This window comes from Colius striatus, chromosome 5 (genome assembly GCF_028858725.1).
Source record: "Colius striatus isolate bColStr4 chromosome 5, bColStr4.1.hap1, whole genome shotgun sequence".
In the NCBI taxonomy this organism is placed as follows: Eukaryota; Metazoa; Chordata; class Aves; order Coliiformes; family Coliidae; genus Colius; species Colius striatus.
The window spans coordinates 54274356-54297158 of record NC_084763.1 but is presented as its reverse complement, the minus strand read 5'-3'; the positions used below and the strand labels follow the sequence as shown (position 1 = coordinate 54297158).

The following is a 22803-nucleotide window of genomic DNA, read 5'->3' as shown; positions in this document are numbered from 1 at the left end:
GTCTCCCTAGAGACATTATGACTGATAACTGCTTTAAAAAGTGATTTATAAAATAATTTCTCTCCTTTGGTTACTCAGATTTAATAGAAGGTACAGATTCTGCACTGTGGATTGGACTCAACAGATTGGACTTGAGGAGTGGATGGGAGTGGATTGGAGGCAGCCCTTTTCAGTACCTAAACTGGGCTCCAGGTGGCTGTGACTTCGATTCTGTCTTTCTGAAGGGGGAAAGAAATATATCTATTTTTCAATTACAGCTTTAAATTCTGCTACCAGATATGCTATGGGATACATATTTTAGCTTTTCTAGCTTTATCTATAGAAACATAAGCCACAGACTTCTATGGATTGCAAAAAAGATTTTAGCTTTCAAAGTAATACTGTCTTTCCCAAAAATACAGTCTGTTTCTTGGCTCTAGCAACAAAAGTATGAGTGGGTTACTTGTTCACATCTACTTAAATGATACAACATTTCATACAGACATTCCCACCACGAGAGATCTACCTGTTCTTGCCAAAGCTGGAAGAGACATGTATTTTTAGTCTCTCACTTCAGCCAGGAGTCATTTCTCCTGTGCATTTAGAGCTTGGAACTCTATTTGCTTTTCAGAAAAGTTGACTCTTATTTTTATACCTTTCCCAAAGGAAACCCCTCCCCAAAATCTGGAAAATTCTGTGTGGTTCTGAATCCTGAAACAAAAGCTAAATGGAAAAACTTGGAATGTGAAGAGCGACTTGGCTACATTTGCAAGAAAAGAAACTTTACCTTGGTTCCCTCAGGTATGTTGATAATTAAAAGTAGAAGCTGCTATCTGAATTGCTTGGCATTCACATTGACAAAGATGAGTAAGATAATTTTATTAGAAATAGGAACTATTTCTTGTTTATCTTGCTTTTTAGAATCATGGCATCCTTTCTAGGCTGTTTTAGAGTCACACACAGAATGAAACAAGTGAAAATAAAGTATGGTCCAACTTGTCCCATCCATCTGAGTTTTGGTAGTCAGGTCTCCCTTTCTGAATACACACACTACTGAGAATGACCAGTGAAAACAAACCAAAAATTCTTTTTCAGAAGAGGGACAATAGTAAAAAATAAGCAAAAAGAAAAAAGATTGACATATTGCACAGAGAAAAGATATTTTAAGTGTATAAATGTTTCTCTGTTGGTGTTTTGTATGTATATATCTAGTTGTAAAGCTGTCTAGGTGACTTTTCCTCTATATTTAATCATTCAAAGATTCAAAAGCATTCTGTTAGGTGCAGTTGATTTCTGATCACTCTCATCTGAGAAATAAGTACTAAGTAATGCAGAAGCTGTTATCATTAATACATTATTGTATTTGTTACAGACATTTCAGTATTTAAGAACCTTATAATTTGCATTAAATAGTATTTGTAATAAAAAACTTTCCTTTTCCAAGCTAAAAAATGACAGGTTTAGCATAGTATTTATATTTACTAGCTTTTGTGTCCATAGTATCCTTATGAGAATTTCAAAGATAATTCTTAGTGTAGAACTTTTGCACAGAATAAGTGAAAGTATTTTCAGTTTCATGTCCCTTGCCTGGTGTTTGAACTACTCTAAAACACTGATATTTTTTCCTAGCTGATATTGGACCTGTTACTTGTCCAGATGGATGGGTACCTTATCTAGATCATTGTTACAAGATCTTCAGGGAGACGAAACAATGGGAAGAAGCTTTGGCCTCTTGTCAGAAGGAAGGGAGTCAGCTGGCCAGCATCCAAAGCCTTGAGGAGCACAGCTTTATCGTGTCTCAGCTTGGGTACAGTGAGTGTTTCCAGAGGTGGATTTTGTCTTTGCATATAAGAAGCACAAGCTAGTTGAATTGGGAAGCAGCAAGTGTATTAACATGAAACATTGCAACTAAAGGCATGGAAGCAGCCAGAGGTCCAGTGGTGTTAAGCTGGTGCAGGGTTTTTCATTCTACTTCAAGACAGATGCTGCCTCCTCTGCTGCAACTTGTAGACTTACACAACTGTCTTAACTTGTACTTTGCTTTGCAAGAGGGTAGAAAGACATCAGTTGTCCCACTGAGAAGCTTTCTTAGTGAAAGGCTTATGAAATATAACTTCTGATTTGAAAGAATACATTTAAACATATTTGTACTGCTTTCTGTGCATATGAGGAATGTAAAATGTGACACTGTCACTCTTCACATCTTGTGGTCAGCCAGCACTTAGATCAGCAAGTTCTCACCTCTGTGAAGAAGCGATGAAAGAAATCTACAAAAGCAAAGTTTAACTTTCTGCACTGCCAGATGGAAGATATGAGCAATGCTAACCAAGGTGGCTTCCAGGCAGCAAGCTGTGTGCAGCAAGCAGCCTGAACTGCCTAAAGAATTATACTCAGGTCACTGGATCTAACATATCAGTGTGGTCTTGCCATGGCTGTTTCAATATCCCTGGCAGAAATGTGAGGAGTCTGTAGACTTGTTCCTACTTTGTGCCCTGTTTTCCCCATGCTTGGAGGTAATGAAAGCCTTAATTAACTATTGAAAATGTGAAAGTTGTTCAAGACAGAAGAAAACTCTTTCTTCAGAAAGAATAATTTGTCTATTTAATGTCTAACAATGCAAGAAGATAGCTTTGGTTTCCTTTTTGATGTTGTTATCATACCCCAGTTTAGTGAGTACTGATGAAATTGTGAATGTGCTTTTGTATTTCTCTTTTTGTTGTGGTTTAACCCCAGCTGTCAACTCTGTCTCAACAAAAAACAGCATACTTTCCTTCCCATTTTTGTGAATGCTACCTAAATCTGCCTTTCATTTTTACTTGCTTTCTTCTCATTAAGAATGCCTAAAAGCATAAGATCATCCACTGTTTTAGGCCAGAAGGAATCTCAAAGGTCATTTGATCCTGCCTTGGCTCGGAGCAGGGCCAGCCTCAAAGTTAAATTCAGTTGCTCACAGCCTTTCCCTGCTGAGTTTTGGATGTTGTTGAAATTTTGATTTTACTGATTATTTGAACAAATTGGTCTAGGGCTGGGTTCCAGGCTTAGAAGTTTTCTCTTCTTATTTAATTTTGCTGAAGGAGGCTTAAAATATTCACAATTCAAGTTGTAGAAAACCAATATTTAAAAGCTGATTAGTGCAACTACTCACACAGTTCTATCATACCACCTTAATGTATTACCATTAGTCTGGTAATTTGCTCTTCTCCCACTGCTATGGGGAAGAAAAGCAAATTTTTTTAACTCAGTGCAGGGATTTAATCATAGCCTGTTTTGGTTTGGTTTTTTAACTGAGCATACTGCCTTTATTCAAATATCTATATGAAAATATTATACAATCATAGAATCACAGAATGGTAGGGTTGGAAGGGACCTTTAGCGATCATCCAGTCCAACCCCCCTGCAGAAGCAGGTTCACCTAGATCAGGTCGCATAGGAACATGTCCAGGCAGGTCTTAAAGACCTCCAAGGAAGGAGCCTCCACAACCCCTCTGGGCAGCCTGTGCCAGGGCTCCCTCACCTCACAGTGAAAGAGTTTTTTCTTATGTTTAAGTGGAACTTTTTGTGTTCCAGCTTCATCCCTGTTGTCAATTAATGTATCAAACCGTTGTGCAACATAGTTTTAGAAAGGGATTATATGTTTTAGAGCTTAATGGTGCTGTGGAGAGGATGTAGTGACATAAGAGGTCTTTTATTTAGTTCTATGTATCCATGTTTCAGAGCCAACAGACAAGCTATGGATTGGGCTGAATGACCACAAGGTTCAAATGTATTTTGAATGGAGTGATGGTATGCCAGTGACATACACAAAATGGCACCTGGGAGAGCCATCCACTACAAACAACAGGCCAGAGGATTGTGTACTGATAAAGGGCCAGGTAACATTATTCAATACATGTTTTACTTCAATACTGAAATTAACTTATCAATAAAAGGAAAATTCGCCTCTTTCAGCAACTGACTAGGGCCAGAGAAAAAGTATGGATGAGGTTACATATGATCTTTCATTAAATAAGGAGAACATAAAATGACAGCTTTACTGCATTACTAATGAAATCCTCTCTTTGGTGACTTTCAGACGAGCTTAATGAAGTTATTAGGGCTATAAAACAGGTCTCTGAGTGCTCTGAATGTAGTTTGAGAACATTCTACTCAAACTTTCCTCCCAGTGGTAAAGGTGGCACGTGGGGATCCCTGCTGCCTCCTTTCTGCCTGCTCATTTACCAATCCCTTCGTGGCACAACTGCCTGTGCAAGACCTTGCAGAACAGGTCTGGGACCATCTCCTTGCTCCCTCATCCCTTCTTATCACTGTCATCCATAGCTGTACTAATATAGCCCAGTCTACTATTTCACTGAATGTGAGCAGAGTTATTTATGTTATCAACTAGAGAAATTGGATAAGGGGAAGAAAATCTCTTTGAAAATGAAAGGGGAAAGAAAAATATTTGTCAATGTAAAGAAAAAAAAAGTAGTAATTTTCTTTATTCATCTTAATCTCATCATTGTTTCACTCTTTTCCCCACCACAGGATGGCTATTGGGCAGACTATGTCTGTGAGAATAAAGCTGGCTACATTTGTAAAAGAAAACCTATGACCCAAATAGTTAGAGCAAAGGAAATTACTGATGCAGGTTGCAAAAAAGTAAGTACATAAGAATGGAACATCAGCCTCCTAGATCAACTAAGTACCTTGTCTGAGAATCATCTAGAATTATTTGAATTAATTGTATTCTTTATAGAGAGATCATTGCTTTGTTTATGATGAAGTTCCTCTCACAGTTACTTTAAACTTTAGAAAGTAACTTAGAGAAATGACTTAGAAGGAATCTGTATTTTCATTGCAAAAGGTTTCTAATTCCTAATATTCATGATTCCTGTGTTTCATTCATTATGAAGTGGTATAGCTCACCTAATGCATGATAATCACAGTTATGTAGAAGTTATATGGAAGTCCTAAAATCATGTTACAGGGATGGAGAAGATATGGGACCTACTGCTATTTTATTGGACATGCTCCAGCAACGTTTTCAGAAGCTAACATCACTTGTGATGGAGAAAAAGGTTACCTAGCCACAGTTGAAAGTAGGTATGATAATGAATTTTTCTTGGTTAGTAAAAAGCTAAAGGTTGCATAAAAATGTCTGGAAACACAATTCTAACACAACATCAAGATCCTATAGTAAGGTCTTCTCCCCTAGTTTGAAGCAAGGAAAAGAAGAGGATTAATCATAAGATTAGGTAAGTAGGACTTGGATAAACAACTTTGTTTTCACTTACCTCTTTATGATTCCTTTTACAGGTATGAACAAGCCTATCTGATTAGCCTTATTGGGCTGAGACCTGAGAAATATTTCTGGCTTGGTCTCTCTGACATGGAGGACCAAGGCACTTTCAGATGGGCCAATGGTGAAGCTGTGTCCTTCACACACTGGGATGTAGCAATGCCTGGTAAGTGCCATGCCAATAGGTGGTAGGCACTCCGTGAGGTTGTGGTCTCCTTTGGGTTTGGGTTGGCAATGTCCTCTGAGTTTTGTGCTTTAAGCTTTCAGAATATGTTTTCAAGAACTGTCAGTTCTGAAACCCCATCTTTTAATTTCAGAGGGAGCAATTTGAACTGCAGTTTTACATTAGGATATCTGATGTATTTATCCATAAGATTAACCTTTTGGCTCATCTTCATAAAGAGATGAACAGGAATTACAGGCAGTTCCTGAGATGACTCAACACTCATCCCTCTATTGGTAAAGTTAGACTGGGAGAAAAGTCTGAAACAGAGCAACTGTAATAAGGATGTTCAGTTAGAATTACAAAATCACAGTAACAAAAATGATCATGCCTTTTTTTTTACTTTTAATGCAAAGAAAACTGCATTCACAGGATCATCCTGTGTACAGAAAACAAGGTTTCAAAATGCTATGAAGTAACACACTCCTGCTGAAGATATACTATCATTTTACTGAAAACTTTCACAAAAACCTCCTGTGAGGTTATTTAATGTAAACCAAAAATAATGAAAAGTCTGTGAAAGACAGAGTTATAAAACTTCAGTAAATACCACAAAAAGAAAGCTTGCTAGACAGTCTGTGGTGCCAGCAGATGATCAGATTGTAAAGGGAGCACTCCAACATCAGTCTGGAACAGTGAAGAAAAATGAGTTCCCTCACATCTGTGCTCAGTGAGGAAGAAAATGGGCTTTCTGTGCTGGAAAGTCTCTTTGTGAGAATGTGATCACACAGTCTATTTCAAGATGAAATTCCAGGAGAATAGATTATGGAACAAATGGATGACCTGAAGAGTAGCAGGTCAGCACTAAGCATAGCTGCAAAAGCATCCAAAAGCATCCTATAAAGCAAACATTAATGGTCTACTTTAGCAACTAACTAGTTGCTAAAACTGACTTGAAAGCTAGGGGAGAAAAAAAACCAAGAAAAGCAAATTTGGTGCCAACATTTAAAATAGATCCAAGGAGATATGGGGAAATACAGATCAATAAGTCATTGGTAAATTCCCTGAATCTGTAATAAAGGATGGAAGAAAGAAGATATAGTGGGAAAGATAAATAAAGTTACTTGTGTAAAGGGAGGTGATGCTCACAGATCTCTTGGAGCTCACCACAGGAGCCAAAAGCATACAAATAAGGGAAATGTAGTTAGTATGACTGTCTCAGCTACCAAAAGAATTTTAGCTGATCTGATCTGACAGAGAAAAATACTTATGTCAATAAAACTTTGATTAAAAAACAGAGAGGAGTAGGAGGATGTTTCTTATGGGAGATGTATTTTAAACAGAGAAGACTACTCGTCATCAGCTCCCCAACAATCTGTGCCAAGCCCATGCTGTTCAACTTACAGCAACTTGAAAAAGGTGAAAGAGTGAGGTGACAACATTTGCTGGTGATACTAAATTATTTCTGATAGTAAAGATGTGACTGAGAGAATCTCAGAATGATCTCAAAGTGACAGAGCATGGTCGGTAAAATGGCAGGTGAGCTTTGACACAAGCAAAGTGATGCTCATGGGGACAAATATATATATTGAGTTAACACAAAATGATGGGCTTAGAGCTGAACATTTCATTTTAGGAGTCAGTTCTTGGCACCTTAGTAGATAGGTCTATCAAAATACCAGATCTGTTCTCAACAGAATAATTATGAAACAGAAATAACACAAATAAGCCATCGTATAAGCCCATTCTGTGCATTTAATTGCATCCTGTGTGAAGCATGTAGCTCTAGTTCCCTCTGAGAGAATACACTAAAATCACAACAAATGTGCCTGGGTAAGCTTCATCATGTCTCTGTCAAAAGTTTTGTGCCTGCCCAGTGTATGCACTGAGGGTTTTGCTTCCATCTGTATGAGAATCACTAGTGACTGAGGTTATGCTACATGAGACAAGCTTTATGTAAGTAGGAATGAGATTCTTACTTGAAAACACAGGTTTTCACTGTAACCAAAAAAAACCCACACAACCAAAAACCAAACCACAACTCACCTTAATTTCTTCCCATAGAATTAATTAGGCAGGACATTACAAACTTAAAAAAAAAACAAGATCCCAAACTGCTCATGACCTTCTCAATCAGAAAATCCTACTCTTTGCCTGTGTGTAAAACACCTAAAATATACCTCTGCTGTTCAAGTGTCATTGTATGACAAGAAGCCAATGGCCACTGCTCAAAGTTTTTCAGAATTATGCCTTGAATAATTCAGAAGAATGAAACTGTATAAAATATCTAATGTGGGGTTTTTTGTTTCTCAAAAAGGAAGTAATCCAGGATGTGTAGCCATGAAAACTGGGTCTGCAGCTGGATTATGGGATGTTCTTGACTGCAAGACAAAGCAAAAGTATATCTGTAAGCAATGGGCAAAGAATGCAACAGCTCCTCCCATTCCAACTACTGCTCTGGTCCCCACATGCCCTGAGGGCTGGGTGTCAAACGACCATAGCAGTTTCTGTTTTAAAGTAAGTGCCTAGACAGTTAGAAGAAGAAAAAAAGGGTTTGAACTGCTGTGTTTAGGAGGGGGATGGGGGGTGGGGGAAGTGACAGCTGTATTTTGTAATACCTGAAACTGGAATATAGCAAAAATAACCCCAATCCCAACATCACAAGGAATTATTCATAAGAGAGGAGAAAATAAAGAAGAAAGATAAGGTTGAAGGGACTGGACACAAGGGGAAAGAGAAGGACAGAGGAAAGAAAGTGTAAAAGTTTGTGCCCCTGGGGTTGAATAAATTTGAGCAGAAAATGGAAGAGGAGGAACATACATTTAAAGCCCCTAGAAAGACATCAAAAAACCCCAAAACCAACCAAGAAACAACTTAATATTTGCAAAATTATTGAGAGCAATGTCCAACCGTGTATTAAACAACAGAAGCAGAAAAGTTGGTTGTTAGCATGGCTTTTTTAATCAATTCTCACTAGGTTGTGCAAAGATCACATATTTGTCTGAGATGTGTGAGAGTTCAGGGAACAAAGCTGGGAAACTATGAAGTGTACCCATAAGCAGCACAATGCCTAAGGCTGGACTTTGGTAAGATAAGCATATTATTCCCTAAAATTAAGGCAGAAGAAGTCATACAAAAGGTTAATTAAACCAGTGTTCACAAAGCACAGTTATTAGAGAGTTTCTGATGTGAAGCAGCAGATAGCCTGTATTTGAAATACACTCAGTGTCTGAGCAGGCATGCAAAAGGACTTTGAACAAAAAATGAGGGTAATGTGCAAACATTAATTTGAGATAATGCAGAATACAAATGTGCTAAGTATGAGCTGTTAATATTTATCATTTTACTGAATTAATCAGTCCCTGGCTTTTTATTATTTTTTAAATCCTTTAAAATTCACCTGTGATGTTATTTACTTGGGCTGCTTTATCTCCAAATCATCATCTTCAGCTTTGATCAAACTTGTGCTTATTCTGTTAAACTAGCAAAATGTTAGACATTATATCAAAAATGTAAAGTGAGAGTTGTAAACCACCATAAGGAAATTGTTTTGCCTGTATCTTCAGACTCTTCCCAAGTTAACCTTCCTCTTCACCACAACCACTCTCCTTTCCCTTAACCTGGAAGGTGGCCTGGGTCTTTCTCCAGGTAAAATAAGTTAAGGGGAGTTGCATTCCCTCCTAATAATTCCTTCTCTTTGTCTTTCACCACTGCACTACCTAGCTAGACAACTCTAGTGCAAAAGTGTTATGAACAGAGTAATTAATGCTGCCTTTCTTCACAACTTTTATGGGACGTATGAAACCTCAATTATGGGTAAGCAAGACTATGATTATTCTACCATAATATCTATAACATGTTTTAAAGTAATTTCTCCATAGGTTTTTTGTGTATCAAATATTAAAAAGAAATCATGGCTTGAAGCTCGAGATTTTTGTAGACAAATAGGAGGAGATTTGGTCACCATTAAGAGTAAAGAAGAGACGGTGTTACTATCAAAAGCAATGAGGTGAGTATCTTCTGTACATTTATGATGCTTTGCAGTTCTATCTATCATGAATGTTTTTAGTGTTTCATGAAAAAAAGAGTTGTTTATACCCAGGAAATTAAAAACCTAAGTACTATTGTTGCTAGATATAATTTAGGAATACATGAACTTGGGAGGTGTGGTAGTTGTAACAAGGGAGAAAACATGACCAATGTATTTACTTTTGACTCACCTCGAAGGTAGTCAATCCTGAGACCATTTGCTGAATGGTGAAAGCCTTTCTTAGAAAACAGAACATAGAGGAAATACTAGATTGATACTACTAGTAAGTCTGATAAATAAGTCATTACCCCTGAGCCACAGAAGTATTAGATATTTCAGTGAAGAACATATGCATCTGTATTCCCTTCACTAAAGGTCGTAGGGTAATTATTACAAGTTCACTGCAATTTACAGTGTGCTCTAGAAAGTTTAATGATGTGTTTCTGGATGTTTTCATTGTTGATGTTTACACATTGCTCTGCCTTGTGATTTTTGTTAGTGCCTCTCAATGTTATTTCGAAAGAGTTTGGCTTGGTATATTTTCCCTGAATCCAGATGAAGGATTTGCCTGGAGTGATGGCTCTCCAGTGAGTATATGAATTTGTAATGAAATTTGGTAGCTTAAGATGTTTTGGACTTTGCACACATTTTTTGCTGTTATCCTCATCAGAGAAAGCAGTAATCCTGTAAATACTTACATGGCTGTTAACCTTTATTATCACGAGTAAAATCATGGCAATGTTTTTGAATACATGGAAATCATCTCTATCTCATCAGGATCTGTAGCTTTCTGCACAGCACTACAACACATTTTCTTTTCCAAGAATATAATAACACGTGATATCCGAACATAACAATTTGTCATACCAGATCTTATATCCTCTGGCAATATCCAGAAGCATCCTAAAAGCTAATCAAACAGAAAGTGTATTTCCCAGTACACTCCTATATCCCCCAGGAAGTGATGACCCAGAGTCTTTCAGAACCAGAGTTTTAGATCTGTAATCTTAATTTATTTCTGTGAATTTATCTTGTCATCTCTCCAGCCCATGTACATATCCACAGATGTGTAAATTGCTTCCACTAGATTCCATTGCTTATTACTCTCCCTGTACTCCTCTCTATTCTCCATCGTTTTAACCCAAAGAAGGACCTTTCCTCTTATCCTCTCACACAGTAGTTGCCAGAAAAGTTTTGGGAAATGATCTTACAAAGAACTTTTTTGAAATCTCAAGTAGGTTATTTCAAACGTTTTTCCCTTGCCATTTGGATGTTAACTTCTTCACTAGGTTTGTAAGACATCACTTCCCTCCCAAAAGCCACACTTCCATTGTCATTAACCACAGGACAGCTTTTGGGCAGTGTAATTTTAAACCAGATCACAGCTGATGAAGTGAAAACTGTATTGTCCACATGTAATTAGTATGAGTGGAATAGGGATGAAGTTCCTAGCTGGGTGAAGTTCATTACAGTCCATTAACTTGTTTCTCTTCTGTCTATGTCTCGAGTTTGAGGCTCAAATAAGAGGAAAAGCCCTTCTTGGCAAGACAGCCTGATTTCCTGATCACTGACATCATTGCTCCACTTACTGAATGTAAAAATTCTTACACCTATTGGTCTCCCTATATTTACATTTCTTCTTAGTGAGAGACAGAATCTTTCAGAGAAAATCACTTTGCTTCTACTTGCCCAGAGTGAGTACAGTGACTGAAGCAGATAAAAAGAGTAATAAAGATGATTTCTTCTGTAGGTTAAGTACACAAGCTGGGACGATACTGCAAGCAATTCAGGAGGACACAAGTTCTGTGGTGTAGTCAAGGGGTATTCCTATGGGAAATGGTTTCTTTCGGTCTGTGAAGTACATCACAACTGGGTTTGTCAAATAAAAAAAGGTAGATTTATTCTTCTCTCTAAGCCAGAGGCTTAAATAACTTTATAAGTAGGTGTTTCTAACATAAGTTCCTGGAGAAAGACAGAACATTTTTGAAGAGCATTTTTTTTCCCAGATGGAAGTCAAAAGCATTGGGTGACATAAAAGAATGTTTATACCACAAAGATTTTGTAGTGCTTCAAGCTCTTCTTTAACATTATCCAGGATTCAGCTGGTTTCAGAAAAACAATGGTTCAAAGCAGTGGTGTTTCTTTTTCCACCAGAGCCAGAAATGACTCACAGTTAGTGTATATATAGTCACATTTCTTTTTGTGTACAAATAATTGGGAATTTTTCATAAAACTAAAGGAAATGTAGCAGAATTTTTTTCCCTCTTGATAAGGAGACCCCTCTGGAGCATTATGGAATGTCTACTGATGGATGAATCAGCAAAAGCGCTGTAGACCCAAAGTTTAAAGTCTTTCAGAGAAATCTACGGTGACTTACAGACTGGAAGAGCAATTTTACCATACATTGCTCTGCACAGGGATGTGATCCAGCCAAAGCTGTGGCTTTGATGATGTAAAGCACAACTTATAGTACAAAATTATAAACAGATGACCATGCATATTGCATACAGAGTAGCTGACATATGTGGTTAAACCTACTCAATGGCAAAAAAGTGTAGAATCCTGCTCGATTCCTCACTTTGCTCCTTGCAGTCAGTCATGTGTTACATCATAAAACATGCTACAGAGATGCATTGTGACCTCTATTCTCTTGTTTTGCAGGAGTGCCATTAAAGTCTGAACCAATTGACACCTATGGTAGGTTTTCCCATAAATTTATTCATCTTAATTATTATTTGTAATCAAAATCATTATTCTAAAGTGATCTTTTGCATTCTACAGAAATGTAATTTTAGGCTACATTATTGTCTTCCAGAATATAAAACCACTGCAGATGGATGGGTCATATATGGAGATATGCTATACTACATCAGCAAGGAACATGTCCCAATGGAAAAAGCCCAGGAGTTTTGCAGGATGAATTCTTCAGACCTGGCTGTTGTTAATAGCAATAGCAAGAGAAGATTCCTACACAGAGCACTGAAAGAAAACGTAAGGATCAGCCTAAAGTAGAAATGCTTTTGACAACTTGCTTGCAAAACTTGAATTGTCTCAGTGTGCCATCAGCATTTCACTGAAAAAAATCTGCCTGAGGTCTACAAGTTTTCCCCCCACCAAATGCCCCTTTTGTTCCCGTGGGATTTGACCTCTCCTGGTTTGTGCCAGCTGTGCTCAGGCAGGGAGGCAGGACAGTGAGAAGATCCATGTGGGAAGGTATCAACTGTCCTGACTTAGGAAGTAGCTAGTGTGAGAGGGAGCCTTGAGGACAGCATTAAACAGTACTGCAGTCCTGGAGGGAGAATGAAAGGCATGTCAGTTTCTGACTCAAGCTCTACTTGTCTCCTACCCTAATTGAGAAGGCCCACAGCACTGCTGGACTCAGCTCTGATGCTCAAGTGCAAATAGCTTCTGCACCTGAGTGTATTATGACATCAGCATGTGCTTTACTACTGTCAGCTCCAGCGACTGTTCTGTGAACCTAATCAATGGCACATTCATTTCTGCTTCTCTTACTTTCAAAGATTTCTGTTGGGTTTTTGCTTCTTTTTAAAATTTAAAGAATATCTTTCTGTTTTAGGAGGATTCTTGGACACGGTCAAAATACTTCATTGGTCTAAAAGTGAGTCTTGATAAAAAGTTTAGGTAAGTTAAGACGATAATGGCAACTTTGAACATGTAGAAACAAATACAGTATTTTATGTATGTGTTGGTTTCAAGGACTGGAGGTAGTTTCACACAACGAGTGCTCCTTTGCTATGCCAAATTATATGCCTATAAACATACACCTGCTTAAATATGCTCCATACTACAGAGACTAAATTTCTTTCTTGCTTTTTTTTCTATATATCATCACTTTAGAGAGGTCCTCCATGACTAGGAAGATGTGGAAAATGAGTACAAAAGCTTATTCTGATGGAATATTATGTAGTGTCTGCAAACTCTGATTCCAGGAGAAAAGGCAGTAGAAGTTTAAAGTGCAGTAAAATTGTTGGAAAAGGCCAACACACAAATAAACTCAAAACTAACCAAAAATTTACAGAAGTTGCTTCAAATTAAAATAATCAGGCAAGGAGAGAAAAATCTGTAACAGTCCTTCCATTTTAGCCAGTTGCCATTAATTCTCATGGATCTTTTTAATTGTGAGACGTTGGTTAGGGTTCCCATCTCACAGTTGAACTGTATTGATTAATGACCACTTGTATGTCTTTTCTTTAAGATGGATAGATGGGACTCCAGTGACCTATGTGGCCTGGGCTCCTAATGAACCCAATTTTGCAAATAACGAGGAAAATTGTGTGGAAATGTCCTCAGAGCATGGTAAGTAACAGGGTTAACTGTTTAGGTTTTATTTCTCTCTGCTTGGATTATCATGTCTGCTGTTAGCTGTCTCACTATCTTCTATGACTGTTTTCTCCTCTTTAGTGACAAATCAACAAGTTGCAGTAACTGGTGTAATCACTAGTCATGGAATAGTCTTTGTCCTTAGAGATGTCAGTACCATGTGTCTTTTAATGCAGATGTCTCTGCCTGGATGTATGAGATCAATATTGCTTTTTACAATGCTTTTCACTGCTTCCATAAGTAGAAAACTGAGTGAGGTCTGACTTTGCTACTATGAGCTTAAGAAAACATTTCTGACAGCTACAAGAAATAGGAGAGTTGAAGGTACAAGCCAATGAGGAGAGCAGAGGGAAATAAATCTAATGACCTAAGGCTGTCTCACATGCTTATAGGTACCCTTAAACAAAAATACCTTGCTAACCCTAGAGCTAATTTTTCCTCTTGGTTGCATTTCCCTAATTTAGCTGGGGCTGATGGAAATTCAGTAATACATGCATAAGAAGATCAGCATCTCAACTGATGTTTTATGAAGATGTCACTCAGCAGCTCCACGTGAAATCTTGCCTTTTCTAAACATAGGCATCTGGTTGGAGATGCATCCCTCCTTCTTTCATTGTTGATGCAGGAAGGAGCAGCTATCCCACCAGTCCTTGTCACATCTACCAGCTCTGCATAGGTGGCTCACCATCTTGAGCCTATCTCAGATGGTGCTAGAAGTTTACACATGGTCAACTGAACTGGACCATTGACAACAAACTGTAGCTAATGTGAGCTAGACCTCTGAAGTCTCATTATGGTCAAATGGAGATCTCATCTGCACAGCCAGTGCTGCCCAAAGAACAACTCAGTTTGCTCTAGCACACTGTTCAGTTGCCTACATGTAGGTGGCTGGATTCAGCTGTGATAGCCTAACTAGCCCACCTGACTGAAAGTTTCCTGCAGAATCAGTGCCACATCTGTCAGCTTTCTGCAGGTACCTTGTGTGGCTGCTCAAACAGCTCTAAGCAGCTCTGTTTAGACAAATGAATCCTGACCTAGATCTCTATCGACTATAATAGTAGCTTTTAAACTTGACAACTAAAATGAGATATTTTAATCTGCAAACTGATGGCCAGAGCATTTCTTCTGAGTCTCTTACTCTTTCTTCACAGTTCTTTATGTTTGCTTCAGTTGCCAGATGATAGCTCAATAACTAACAGTGCTGAGCAGCTAAAGTCCATAGACACATTCTGTTTGTCAAAAACAGTTGAGTGTATAAATGTAGTGCATGGCTTTTTTACTCACTTTTACAGTCTGAACATTAGAGATTAGCCTCTTTCTAACTCAAAATAAATAATGAATTGTTGTAACAAATGTTATACATCCTGACTTGCTTTTCCAATCTAATTGGTTTTAGGCTTGTGGAATGATGTAAACTGTGGTTCCTTCAATAGATTTGTATGTGAAAAGCATAACAGTTCTAGCAATTCAACATTTGCTTCTCCATTACCTCCTGGAGGATGTTTGGAAAGTTGGTTGTTCTTTAACAACAAGGTAGGTCAAGTGTCTTCAGAAAAATTCTGTAAAGCAGTGAAGCTGAACCACCCCCACCACCCACACCTCCCCACTCCAAATATCTGCTTTTTATTATTATAAAATTTGGAAGGTAATTATCTAGACAGAAAATGCTAGCTGGATGGCCAGGAGATGACTGTAGACACTTAACTTTGCAGAGAAATACACTAAAAGTAGATATACATTGAATAAATTTTAGAGAACAAAATTTGCCCAGGCTTAAAATACACTGTTCTGTTTAAGAAAACCCCTTCTCCTCCTTCTCCTCTCCTGTTTTAACATGTTTATGATAGAAACTGAAATTTGTAACAGTCAGTCTTGAACAAAAAGCCCTTCAGGCAGAATAATTTAAAGACAATGTATCTGAGCAATTCCTTTGGCTTGTACAGAGTTCCCAAAGCTTTGAGTTCAGAAAGATGATGCCAAATGACAATTGTTTTGGCTATCATTTTACATTCAGATATTATCTGGAAGTCCTTATTGCCGTAACAGAAGAATTTGTGCCCATTTGAGTTGAATCACCATTTGCCAAAGGCTGTTTTGTCTGATTTATATATACTGTGGTACTGTTACAACCTCAGAATGTTAGGTCAATGTGTCAAAGAATATTTCATATACTTTTGAGGGATGAACAGTCAAAACCACAGTCACTGGAAGTAGGACAAGGCACAGTAGAGTACAGCTGTGAAACCCAAAGCCATGTTTTCTTGGTTTTAAATGATTCTTCAGTCATTGTAGGGAGCAGGCAGATAGAAATGTGAAAAGGGGTTGTGTACTTGACATTATTCCAATCAATTCAGATGATACTCCTGGACCACACTTTGTGTAATGAGAAGGGCTCATTATCTATCTGGGTAGACATATATACTTTCCACTCTTGTGCTCCATCCCTACCCCAGTACCAACCCTGATCTGGAGATATATACATCTTTGCAGCTAGTTGATATCAGTCACATACAACAGTTACATCTTTGCTCGTTTGAATGAATGCTTGCCTTTTTCCCTAGTGTTTCAGAATATTTGCTTCCAACACAACGAGAAAGCTCCCATGGCATGCTGCACGAGATGTTTGTGTTGATTTGGGAGGAAACCTGGCTAGCATACCAAATGAACAAGTGCAAGGTACATACATTGAGTCTATTGAAAGGAAAAATATTAATCTCTCACTAAAGAAACTGCTGTACTCTCCAAAACAGATGATGGGATTATCTGCTGAAATTTGCTTGTTAGTCAGGTCAGTTCATGCCTTGTTTTAACTCTAAAGTGTGAAACGATAGATAAACTAAATGCATATAAGAAAGTGTGTGTTCCTAGTTATTCAGTTGGTCAGTTTTTATGAAACTTACATCTGTTTTGAGTGTGGTTGCACAGATCATTCTAACAGAGAAATCCTTGTTTCCCTCCAGCTTTCCTCTTCTATCATTTAGAGGGTGCCACGACCGATGTTTGGATTGGCATGAATGATATCAACAAAGAGTCCACGTTTCTTTGGACAGATGGAAGCACTGTTTCCTACACCAACTGGATTAATGGTGCACCAGAAAAGAAACAAAGTTACTTTGACTATTATGAATATGAAGAATTGACAGACATCACCATGGAGGTACAGGAAACCTCAGTACCTGTGTATCTTAGGCAGCTTAGATGATTTTCCTAAAAGGGAAGATAGAGCAGCAATAGCAAGATGCTGAAACGGGTCATTTTGTAAGCAGAATGAGCCTTAGGAAATCACCCAGCAACAAGTCCAAACACACTGAGAATGTTTGGCAGAGGTTCTGAAGAGGAAGGACCTTGTGCTTTTCATCTGACCTATTGCAAAATACCGCTTCTGTAAAACGGTCCTGGAAAGGCATATATCAGGCATACCCCTACAAAGTGCATTACCATGAATGTTGTAATACCAAACATAAAAAAGTTAATAATAAGCCAAAATTAAGGTTATAGGTTCAACATTGTCTATGTATATGTCCCATCCTGGTTAATGTACGTTTCACTAGCTTCTCTTGACACAAGGTAATATCTTCATTAAAGCGCTGTTTACCTGCTGAAAGTCAATCTCTTTTCCAAAGGAGGTAAACATGTACTTTCTGGGGAAATGATAGGGACAGGAGATTTTTAACATCTAGCATCAGTCAACAGGCTTATAACCAAACTTATTTAAATCAACATAGGGGAATGAATTGCTGAAAGATGGTCAGTACTGAAAGTCTTGAAATCAGGAGAGCCGTGAGGGAAATCGTGACACAATTAAACATAAATAAAGGGGAGATTGGCTTGTTAATGAAGCTATCTGATAGTGATAACTTGATAAGAACTACAAGCAACTGGTAAAGAGTACCTGCCTTCTGCAAGATAGTTTGCTTTAGTTAAGTTTAATTAATACTAATGCTTTTAATATTTGTTCTCACACTATTCTTTTCATTGATGGACATGTTTTGAAGCAGTTCTATGTGACTGTAAATGAGAACTGAAGAGACATATTATAGGTACCCTAGTAATTTCTGTAATAATTGAAGTGTTCTTAACAAAACTGATAAGATTACTTTTAATAGAACTTTCTTTCAGACATTGGCTGGCACCAGTGGAAGCCTGGTTCAAACTTGAGGGATCACTAATGAATACCAGGTCATACTGCTTTGCAGAAACCTAGAAAATTTGAACTAACTGCATGGATGCTCAATGAGCTCCTCTCCCTCTATTCCTCTCAGCCATCAGGCTTACACTAGGAGTATAGGAGCTTCAGCTTAGCACCTCCCGATTGCTTTGGTAATGGCTGTGTGTCTTCCACTGTCCTTCAGACAGATTGTGTCTTCATCATGAAATCAGAAGGCAAATGGAGAGATGATAGCTGTGACAACGAGAGAGGCTATATATGCCAGATGGATTCAAGTGAGTTCTGTTTAACCTAGTCTCCTAAATAGAAAAAGTATCTCAGTTGGATAAGCTGAATATATAAACCAATGTGATTTCTTTCACTGTTGAATTTCATTCTGAATCTCTCAGGGTTTCCATGCTACTGCAGTCTTAAGGCTGCACTATTTTTAAAGTATCACAGAATCTTTAGGGTTGGAGGGAACCTCAAAAGCTCATCCAGTCCAACCTCCACTGCTGGAGGAGGACCACCTAGAGTAGGTCACACAGGAACTTGTCCAGCTTGGTTTGGAATGTCCCAAGAGAAGGAGTCTCAACAGGTCAGCCTGTTCCAACGCTCTCTCAACCTCACAATGAAGAAATTATTCAATGTATTTCTTTGGAACCTCTTCTGTTCCAGTGTGTGCCAGTTGCCCCTTGTCCTATCCTTAGCCATCACTGAGAACAGCCTGGCTCCATTCTCCTGACACCCACCCTTTACATATTTTTAAATGTTAATGAGGTCACCCCTCAGTCTCCTCCAAGCTCAAGAGCCTCTGCTCCCTTAGCCTTTCTTTATAAGAGAGACGCTCCACTCCCTTTATCATCTGTGTGGCCCTGTGCTGAACTCTCTCCAGCAGCTCCCTGCCCTGCTTGAACTGAGGGGCCCAGAACTGGACACAATATTCCAGATGTAGTCTGATGAGGGCAGAGTAAGAAGGGGAGCAGAACCTCTCTTGACCTGCTGGCCACACTCAATGCATCCCAGGATGTCATTGGACTTCTTGGCCATGAGGGCACAGTGCTGGCTCATGCTCATCCTGCTGTCCACCAGCATCCCCAGGTCCCTTTCCCCTGTCCTACTCTCTAAGTAGGACATTCCCCAACCTGCACTGGTACATGGGGTTATTCTTTCCCAGATGCAAGACTCTACACTTGCCCTTGTTGAATTTCATTAGGTTTCTCCCTGTCCAACCCTCCAGCCTGTGCAGGTCTTGTTGAATGGCAGCACAGCCTCTGATGTTTCAGGCTCTCCCCCCAGTTTAATATTGTCAGCAAACTTGGGTTTTTTTAGTTTTTTTTACCCCCCACAGGAATTAGTGGAGAGGAACCACTATCTTAACTTGGGTTTTGTATCTACATCATGAGTAATGCTAGAGAATAATAAATAACTATCTCTTCAGTGAAATACAAGACTTTCAATTATGCTCTTTAAGTCCACTTTAAAACCATGCTCTTGCAGCCATCTCCCCATGCTCTTGTCTGTCTCTGAGTAGAACATTTAATCCTCTCTTAACACTTTTACTGAATGCCTTATGATGTCTATGAAAATGTACAGCCATTTGGCTGTCTTTACTGTAGAAGAATATTGATGGGGTTTTTTTTAACACCAAAATGAGTACTGAATATTGACTCTGCTGCTGTAATTCTGCAAATCCCTGCTGCTCAGATATATATAATGGGAGTAGAGAAGGCAAAATACAGACAAAAAAAGAGTTTTGCCTCACCTTTATTAGATAATTCCTCTCAGTTCAATAATTTCCTGTAGCCTGTTCACTCAGCATAGCTAACTTGCCTGTAAGAACCTCCTCTCCCTGCATGGCAAACATATATTTTTAGGGAGACATTTTTAGTTTGCTTAATCCCAGTTGCAGCACTTCTGAATACATTTACAATCTCAAGGGCAGAAATATATGCTGCCTGACTCAGATGTGCAGGCAACGTTCAGACAGCCCTTACAGCCAGGTTCCAGAGTCAACAGCAAGTGGTGATCAATTAACAAGTATCAAAGTATCAGGCTGTGGCAACAAGGTGTTATGGTACAGTAGCCTTAAGTATCTAGTCCTAAGTCCCCTCCATCAGTGAAATGCAGCAGATGTGTCCTCAGATATCCATATTTAGTGAGAATATTTTAGAGCACAGGAATTCAAATATCCATATCTTAGTCTGCACTATGCATGCCTCTAGCAAGAAGCAGTGGAACAGGCAGCAGTGGAACAGGCTGCCCAGAGGGGTTGTGGAGTCTCCTTCCTTGGAGGTCTTCAAGACCCACCTGGACACATTCCTATGCGACCTCATCTAGGTGACCCTGCTTCTGCAGGGGGGTTGGACTAGATGATCTCTAAAGGTCCCTTCCAACCCCTACCATTCTGTGGTTCTATGCTGCCCCTCTATGATTCTAAGAATACTCTCTACTTCAGGGCATCCAGGAATTTGACTTATTGTTAATACTGGACCTTTCAACCTGTTTGATGGGGCTCTTTTTTCATAACTTTCATGCTAGAGATAAGTTGTATGTTGCAAATTCATGTATTCAGTTTTTCCTCCATAGTTACCACACAGTCTCAAGTACCAACAACAAATCCATTCTCTGGCTTTGTCCGTTATGGTGACAGTAGCTATTCAATCATCTCATCTGAAATGCAATGGGAAGAGGCCAGAAAAAATTGTCTAGATAAGCAAGCAGACCTTGCCAGCATTTCAGACAGCTACATCCACTCGTTTCTGTGGATCCAGATGCTGAAATATGGAAAACCCCTATGGATTGGTCTTAACAGCAATATGGTAAGTGCTGGATAGATGAGGGGTGCAGGTATTTGGTGAGCTGCCCTGCTCTTAATACACCTGCTGGTTGTCAAATTTACAATGGTGCTGAAACAACTGCACTCTGAGTGGCTTTACTGTGTGTATGTATAGATTCCAAGTGGTTACTCAAAGACTTTCATGTATCAAATGAAGAGTCACAGAAAAGATTAAGCAGGAAGGAATAGATGAACGTAGAAAGCTCTAGAAAGGGTAAAAGAAATTAAGGTGCAGGCTCAGTCACAAGCCAGGATATGCAGCTATCATGAAGCATCAACTAGCTGTTCTGAAAGTGTAACTCCCTGCTTTATAGAGGGGTACTTAGAAGTATTATTATATTAATAAAAGTAATTATTATTAGTAGAGAGATATTTTATGATTATTTTGCCTTTTTAATGTCAAATTATCTTTACCCACCAAATAGCTCCCAGTTTTCATTTAAATAAAACAGAGCAGAGGGGATGAATTCTCTGTAATTGCTTCTTTTGATGTGGGATTTACTAAATGACCTAAGATGGATTCATTTGGGTGTCTTGTCGTGGTGTGAAAGTCAGAAAAAACCCGATCAAAAGCAATACTCTCTTGAACACTCTTCATATGCAGTTCTTGTGCAACTCAGAGCACCCAGTGACATTGCTTAGAAGAGGAGATGGTGTTTAAAAATCCAGAGCAACATGAGGGTTTTGTTTGTTTGTTGTTTGGGTTTTTTTGTAAACACAAATTAACATAGGACATTGTATTTGTATGTCAGAGCTTTGGATGTAAAAAGCTCCATTACCACAACTTTATGGTTTTCAGACTGGCAGCTATTACAAATGGACTGATAACTGGAAAACCAGGTACACAAAATGGGCTGCAGGGGAACCAAAGGACAAGAATTCTTGTGTCTACCTAGATCTTGATGGTACTTGGAAAACAGCATCCTGTAATGAAAGCTACTTCTCAGTTTGTAAGATATCAGATGGTAAGCAAGTGAATGTAATAATTTTAAAGACACATTTCTTATTCCATCAATCTCCCTAGGTCTAGAGACTGGCTTGGACTGAAAGCCTCAGAGAAATCTGCTTCAGGACACTGTCTATCTCTCTGCAGAGTTTTGGTATTGGATGATGTGTGAATTGAGGCCCCTGAAAGCCTCTTGTGCAAACACATGCAGCTGCACTGCTTTCATGATAATCATAACTGCTTACATAAGATAAAATTCTATCTTCTAGATATTTGACTCATTCTCAGACATGAGCATAAGCCACATCTGAGCATTCACTGACTGTGTAGACTGCAGTAACCACCTATGTTCACACACAGGTGTCACTGAGTCAAAATACAGACAAGAGTTTCACTCCCATTCATTACTAGTGAAGTTCTGATGTAGGTGTAAGAGCCTTGGGAATATGGTTGATGCTTTAACCCTTTTAGAGCTATGCAGAGGTATGTTTGCTTGTAGATACTGTAGAATTGTGTCACTTTCCCTTGAAGCTTTAAGGCTATCTAGTGTAGTCTACTCCTAATGTGAGGTTTAAGACAGATACTGGCTCTTGAAGGTGGCTTCTGAGTAAAACTTCCCAGCGTTGCTTTTGGTCTGAATATGTAGTGCAAGAACTGTAGATTGGTAGAAATCAATTGGAGTTACAGATGTGATCAGAAACAGAGACTAATCTGTCAGAGACATGCTCCTCTGATGACTCCTTTGTGTAAGTGGCAACACACAGAGACCAGACAGCCATACAATATGGGACTGGTATCAGTGATTCATTAGCCTACAACCAGCCTACAACAGCTTTCTGTGCAGTGAGAATGCAAGTTTGAGATCAATGTCATCCCTCAGAGTCTGCTTTCCTCACAGTACTGTCAAGGCAGTTAGTTATATAGTGTGGGAATTGATTTATATCCTTGTCCTAAAAAATGTGTTTGGAGAAGTAAGATGTTTCACACACTTGACTGCCTGGCTCTCTTGTCTGAGTTGGGAGCTTGTAGAAATAGTCAAAATTAGAGGCCCAGATAGTTAAAACTGGATGAGAGAAATCC

General features: G+C 38.8%; 1 protein-coding gene across 1 annotated transcript in view; it reads left to right on the top strand.

The window, feature by feature from the left end:
• Positions 1-22803, top strand: part of LOC104552101 (macrophage mannose receptor 1) — a 32442-nt gene that overhangs the window by 6000 nt on the left and 3639 nt on the right. The window contains exons 5-25 of the mRNA XM_061996183.1: positions 79-192; positions 646-780; positions 1609-1791; positions 3694-3851; positions 4504-4617; positions 4946-5061; positions 5275-5423; positions 7738-7937; positions 9302-9429; positions 9950-10037; positions 11201-11342; positions 12112-12147; positions 12266-12441; positions 13028-13092; positions 13667-13767; positions 15188-15324; positions 16353-16467; positions 16752-16948; positions 18144-18234; positions 20528-20760; positions 21577-21742. Of these exons, the coding sequence (XP_061852167.1) occupies positions 79-192; positions 646-780; positions 1609-1791; positions 3694-3851; positions 4504-4617; positions 4946-5061; positions 5275-5423; positions 7738-7937; positions 9302-9429; positions 9950-10037; positions 11201-11342; positions 12112-12147; positions 12266-12441; positions 13028-13092; positions 13667-13767; positions 15188-15324; positions 16353-16467; positions 16752-16948; positions 18144-18234; positions 20528-20760; positions 21577-21742 (2844 nt within the window). The remainder of the gene's footprint in view (positions 1-78; positions 193-645; positions 781-1608; positions 1792-3693; positions 3852-4503; positions 4618-4945; positions 5062-5274; positions 5424-7737; positions 7938-9301; positions 9430-9949; positions 10038-11200; positions 11343-12111; positions 12148-12265; positions 12442-13027; positions 13093-13666; positions 13768-15187; positions 15325-16352; positions 16468-16751; positions 16949-18143; positions 18235-20527; positions 20761-21576; positions 21743-22803) is intronic.